Below are 6717 nucleotides of genomic sequence, written 5' to 3'. Positions count from 1 at the left end.
TTTAAAAGCCTCTAGCGACCCAAAGACGTATGGGTCGCGCAACTTAAGGCCCAATGCCCAAGTTTTGGCACGACCTACCAAATTTGATTGAGCGAATGCGACTTGCATTTGCTCGTCGATGATGTGACGTGCCCTTATGGCATCGTCTAACTCGACAAACCATCTCAAGAGGGAGTCTTCTTCGACTCCCCTATACTTGAGAGATGTCAATCTTTGGAGTTTCGGGACGACGCGTTTGCGTCGTCCCAGGTACAGGGGTCTGTACCTGTTGTAACCTCAATAGTTCCGCCTGTTGAGAGCCTTGCTGATTCAGCAAGGCTACTTATTCCTTCATCTCATCAAGTTCATGTTGTATGAACTTGGCGATTGTTGAATGGAGGGCATCTCTGTCCAAATTGGACAGCATTGCCAAGATTGCATCGTTTCCTACGGTCGAACTCATTCGTTCAACCGCACTCCTTTCTATGTCACTTAGAAAGGAGTAGCTTTCAGGGAAACGTGATGCGTATTCCCACTTTCATCTAACATGTCCATGATAGATGTGGGAAATGTGGTCCTTGGACGGACTACAAAGTGCTACCAGGTGTAACGGAGCACTACGACTTGTACTGCTTCAGTACAAGTCCACTTCGCACTGCTTCAGTTGCGAGTGGTGCCCTACGTTATTTCACGTACACTAGTACGTGTAGAGGAAGACTTCTCTTAAGGCAACTAGCTTAAAGAGCGTAAAATGAAAACTGTATTAAATATAATTAAGTGTCTCTTGTTCTATCTTTGTAAATGCTATTACTAAACATGTAAATATTCTTATGTCTATCTTATCTGTAACTCTCTCTTTGATTACTTCTACAGCTGATTAGTTTGCGGAATAAATAGGTATAATGGTCTGTACCTATTTGTGGATAAGAATTCTGATATATCTACAACCTTTAAGTGTAAATTCCATGTAATGATACACCCCGTTACAGATATTATCTACCTTTTTTTAAAATATACTTATTAGCAACCTTTAAGCGTTAATTATATGTAACGATACCCCGTTACAATACCTAGTAGTCAATATTGTTTCGAATGCCAAATTATTAAGCCATGAAGACGTTGCTTTTTCTTAAGCATACTGCCTGAATGTGATATAGATCATGAACGAGACTGTTTTGTTAGAAAATTATAATTGGCATCATGAGCTTTGCAATTTCTTAATGATTTCTATCTTTTTATAAAAATTCGCTGCTTGTCCAATATAAAATCTTCTTCCTTTATTATGAATTTGATTGATATCGACAGATTCTAGGTAGTTTTGAGTCCAAAGCCCCCAAGCGACGAGCCTGTAATCATCTCGAAAAAAAATTCGATAAACCCACCTTCTCTTTTTATAATACAAAAAGGCAGCCACTTCATGATTCGGACGGCTTGCAATCTTTTGAATTGTCCTGTAAAGATGTATTAAAGATGCACAAATGCACGAGACTTGCTGTCAGCATGGGTGCAAAAGAGCGTCAACACTCTTTATTGGAGCAATTTCCGTAAACAATAATGTATCCACGTTGCGTCTCTGCTAGTATAAATTTTCGCACAATTTGTATAAATAGTTATGCTCAACAAATCAATTATGATCTAGCACAGCTACTAACGCTATGCTTCATTCCATCGAGTCATAATGAAAGCGCAACACACGAAAGGTCATTTACTGTCACAGTATCAATAAATGTACTTTTGACAAATAAATGGAAATCACGACGCCACAAATTTAAACTGAGTTGCTGCATTTGGTTAGCTCGAAATGGGAAGAGCAGTCATTATGATGGTTTTAGCGACCCCGCTTGGTATAAGAAAGACTTGCTGAATTTTCAAAGTGAGGTCCGTAATTAATCAGTTTAAACGAGATCAACTTTGAAACTTTTGACATGTTTCGACGTATTTACCATGAAAGTGCAATTTGGCATGAACAACACCAAAAACGATCCGTTGCATCTGGTCGACAAAGTACGTCTTTCACCCATCTAGCTGTCACGACTTTAGGATGCCCTCCCGTCTTGTACTCGCCACCAAAATAATTGCATTTCGCGCAGTCAGAGCTTAATGTTCCTCCTATCATTGGCTTTGTTGAAGAATCGGGCATCACCCAGCATTTTACGGTAAGCCCATACTGTACAATTATTAAGTATATTTTGTATCAGATTATGTCAAAATGCGAAAATCTCGCCAATCGCGCATGTCTCGAACAATTGTCACTAGCAGAAATGGCCTTTTGCGAGAGAATACCTCCACATTAGAATAGGCTTTCAATTTGGAAGATAATTCCTTCATCGAGTGTTGTCAGAATACTTTTTCACCCTTTACTTAATATATAAATATTTTTTTGGAGTCTCGCGTAAATCAAGGAATGGTCTAATTGACGTCATCTATGTAATAGGACAGGCTACACGAATAATTCCTAATTTCGTATGCAAGCACTGTGCTGCTAACGGACTTTAAAAGCAGTGGATTTACGCAACGTACGACTCTGCGTCAGAAGGAAGCCTAAGCTACGACCCATTAATGTCAGTTCCTTTTCAATTGCTCAATACTTCATTATCAACTTCAAGACCAAAATTCCTGATTACGAGCGCTGCCACAAAGTTGAAATTTTGATCGGCAATATTGGTTGCAACTTCCTCACCTTACATGTAACAGTACGCGACCAGCGTGAAGGCACTGCTGTTACTTTCGCGGATCGAGAAGTACGAGGATAGTATGGCATTCAACGACGTAAAATGTCGCTTTCTTGGGACTGTGGGATAAGGTCTCATAAACCAGAGTCCTTCGGAAGATTTGCTAATTGCTAAGGTAAGCGCCTGATGACAGATAAAAAAGGGGGTTGCAGTAAGATTTAAAACCAAGCCCTATGTCGCACGATTTGAAAGTGGTGCATCTAATCTCAAACAGGAAGAGTTAAAGGAAGAATTGATGTAATGCAAAAAAACAATCTCGCTTTATATAGAGCCACCGTTGTCGTCGTCACGTAAAAATACATGTCATCATATATTCGTGAACTGTAGTACTGTACAATAGCTTTTGTCGCCAGTTCTGACTCAGAGTCTGAGCGTGCGAAAGAAGGGGTCACGAGGCACTGGGAAGGCAAGTTTTTTCGATTCCAATCACGTTCCCGTCTAAACATCGTCGGGTTTTCGCTCGGGTGCTCCGACGGCTCATCCTCGTTCGCAGCAGCATTTGACGAGTGGTGGGCAACATGGGACGCGAACTGCAACGTGACACCTCGATTCTACAGACCGGACACGAATTTGAATCTAGCATAAACCACGCAATTTGTCCACGTCAGCTTTCAGTCAAGCGTGGCAACCATGCGTTATCTACTTCGGCGCTAGAAGCTTGCAATTGACCTCGCTTTTAAAGAACTCGCATCATAAAGAAAGCGCGTTTAGATGCAGAAAATAGAAGCAATCCAAGGGATGCATTTTTTTTTTAAGAAAATAGGATTTTCAGCAATTTCAAGCTATTGTATCGTCGAGGAGCGTAAAGCTCTCGAATCAATAGGAACGCGATCAATTCGTCTTCGTCGTTCTTTCATTAACGAGCACTCCAGGGCTGTGACTGAGAGACGACAGCGTCATCAAAAGTCCTTGGCCTCATTTCGATTGAAGTGCGCCGTTAGCGATAGCACTGACCATATTTACGCAGCCGGATGCGGAGACGGGCCGTCTTGTGCGTGCCGCGTAGAGCCGCGTGGGGACGTAATATCACCAAACATGATAAAATCTCGTAGCACTTCCAAGGACATTTTGATGCTGCAGTGACTTGTGACGTCCACCATTCATCCAGTCTTGCTAACAGCAATGCGGCAGTCCCTTCAGTGCTCTGGCAGATTCATTTCGAACCTTTAAAAACCGTTGCATCCTCACATCGGCAGCATGAAGCACAAGCAAGCAGGCTTTTCTCTTATGGCTTATTCCTTCCCGACGTGGCCATATCGACAATTTAATAGCGAGTGCCAAGAATGAAAGTTTTTTTTTTCGATTCGCTATTCTTTGGAATCGTATCCTTCAGAAAACCTACGACAGCCCAATGTGACACAATCTACAAGGACACACTACACGTGAAGACACGTCGTTCAAGAAATGCTCCATCCATCAACTGTCGATTTCGATTAAAAAACAATTTTTAAAAATAAAAAACGCCCTCTTCCGTGCAAGCCACACACACACACACATGTGTACTGTATGTAAAGAACGCTCTCAAGCCACTTACTTGCTCGACATTTAAAGAAAAAAGACAAGGAGTGTTTACCTATCGACGTGGGATGCGCTCGGCCCTTTTTCTGGTTCGTCTTCGAAAGATGCAGTCTTTGAACATGATACATGTGCATGGACATGTAGCTCGTGAAGATGGGAGTGGCAGCGTGTCCCTTTCACCAGAATCACAATCGGATTCCCCCAACGTCGGGCACGGAAAAGAACATTCCATTGCACCTGATGCAGCCCCATAGTCCCCGTACGCTCCAAGCTGCTCCCGCTACGCCCGTCGACATCCATTCCGAACCGCTCACGTGGCCCGACGTCAAGGACCTTCACGCTGCCGTGACTGTCCATACACGGAAGCGCCAACGCCCTTTCGAGTCGTCGCCCACGTCGTTCTCAACGCCTGAAGATCTCAAACTCGACTTCACGGGCTTCGAAGTCGACGTCAATACGGCACCGTCCGACATGCCATTGACGCACCTGTCGCTTGATCCCTCGGGTATGACGTACCCCCCTACCCAAACCGCGATGGGGTACACGGGGTACTATCCCACAGCTGTGTCCGAAGACATTGTATCTTTCCTTAAAACGCTGCAACTTGCTCACGACGCCACGACGCTCGTTGCAATAACGCAGCGACTTGCGCAGAACGGATTTGATTCCACTCTGGCATTAGCATTTGCGTCGGTAACGGAGCTTCAACAAGCCGGAGTGGTCGAAGCGCCGCTCGTGTGGCAACAGATCCATCGCCACTTTCAATGTCTTCGGTATCCTGGTCCTGGGATCCTTTCCCCGTCCTCGAGTGTCTCGCGATGGCTCGAGCTTTGTGGCATACCAAAAGCCACGACGTATACGTATGCGGAATACCTCGGTCGTCTCGGATACGCATGTGTACGGGACTTGACGTTCCTACTCCATGACCAGCGAGCGCTCGAGATGTTTAAAACCGGCCACAGTCGTCTTGTAACGCACTTTATGACGCTCGCAGCCACGCCTTCCGAACAGCCACCGCCTGTTCAAGTCGCGAGTTATCCGTATACCACTCATAGCTGTAATGTATACACGGCAGGGTCGTCGAATGCGTTGTTACAGCCATTGGAATTCCAGCGCGAGAACGACTTTGATGTCCGTGTGTACGACAGTTTCTTGGAAGCATTGATTGAACCTACGGATGCCGAGCGCTTTCAGCACTTTTCAATACCCGAAACAATCACTACGTCTCCTGAAAACGACGCACCGCATGCTCCGTTATCGGATTCGACCGACGAATTTGAACCTCGTTTAAGTTTCCATGCCACGTCTTCGCCCTTAGCTTCGAATCTTCCCTTGCGTCTTTTGCCTCAGGAACACTTGCAACTTCTGTATGAAGCCGTGAATTTACCACGTCCAAATCCATGCCGTCGTGGCAAGAAGATTTACTGGTCGGTACTGGCCACGGGAGGCATGAAAATCGAGCGTTTTACGCCTTTAACGCAATTCACGGCACCTGAGCTCCAAAATGCATATTTACGTCAATTTGAGCTTCCCACACCTACTCTCGTAAAAGTTGACGCCTGGAGCCACGACAATATACGACAGCTTGAACAAGCTGTCAAGGACCCGCGGTGTCGCCACTTGTCCAAAGTGTGCTGGGAAATGCTCGCGACAGGACGCACTGGCGTTGACGAGTACGCGCCACTAGCGAAATTCACAGCGTCGCAGCTCCGATCGCGGTTCCGGTCGCTCTTTGGGGACAAACGTCCGCAGAAATTACGCCAGAAGAAACAGCTGCTGAAATTGCAACAACACCCAAAGGTTTCGCGGGACGAGCGCTTAATTTGACGGGAAAAATGGCCATATCGAATTTGCAAGGAATTCAGAATCGGCGAATTCCAGACCGAAGGTAATAAATCGGACCGTTTTAAGCGTGTCGGTAATTAAAATAAATTTAGCAAATGTATGACAGAGACCAGACTTTAAGCTTAAATAAATTTTAAGGCAACTCAATAGTTTTTTTGGGTAGTCTTTCAATTGCTCTGTGTTGTAACCTGTCCTAGATTCATCTTTTCGAAGGGTAGTGTAGACTAGGGCAATATCAAAAGATACATTCTACTGTACATACTCTATGATCAAGCGATATATAATCAGCAATATATATAAGCTATATTTTGAATACATAAGGAAGTAATTATTATTTATGGGAACAGGTATCGCACACACCCTAAATTTTATTAGGGTACCGGCAACGCGACACACCCCAATTTGATTATCTACCTCTGTATTAATAAGAGTAGTGTAACGGGTACTGAAAAGCTTTTTTCATTCCTTTAAAACTGTTAAAGCTCGACAGGCCTCTATTTAAGCTTCTCAAATGTGCGAAACACTTCTTTGTTGAATAGCAAGATGATTATTCACCAAAGAAATTGCGCACGAAAGCTGACAAATACTGAAACACTTGGGAGGCATGCGTTGCTTGCGCTCATGGTGGGTACGAAGACGGGCA

At 44.3% G+C, this 6717-nt stretch overlaps 2 protein-coding genes across 2 annotated transcripts; both read left to right on the top strand.

The window, feature by feature from the left end:
• Positions 1-1923: 1923 nt before the first annotated feature.
• Positions 1924-2273, top strand: CCR75_007092 (uncharacterized protein; the record flags this gene model as incomplete). The annotated part of the gene is made up of 3 exons (XM_067965156.1): positions 1924-1983; positions 2070-2135; positions 2178-2273. The coding sequence occupies 3 exons, from the start codon at positions 1924-1926 to the stop codon at positions 2271-2273; spliced, it is 222 nt and encodes a 73-aa protein (XP_067821074.1).
• Positions 2274-4382: 2109 nt separating this feature from the next.
• Positions 4383-6056, top strand: CCR75_007093 (uncharacterized protein; the record flags this gene model as incomplete). Its single annotated transcript, XM_067965157.1, has 1 exon — positions 4383-6056. One exon carries the CDS (start codon positions 4383-4385, stop codon positions 6054-6056), a length of 1674 nt encoding a protein of 557 aa, XP_067821073.1.
• Positions 6057-6717: the final 661 nt, after the last annotated feature.

The sequence above is a fragment of the Bremia lactucae genome, linkage group LG5 (genome assembly GCF_004359215.1).
Source record: "Bremia lactucae strain SF5 linkage group LG5, whole genome shotgun sequence".
Lineage (NCBI taxonomy): Eukaryota > Oomycota > Peronosporomycetes > Peronosporales > Peronosporaceae > Bremia > Bremia lactucae.
The sequence above is the reverse complement of the archived record's forward strand: the minus strand, read 5'-3'. Positions and strand labels throughout refer to the sequence as shown.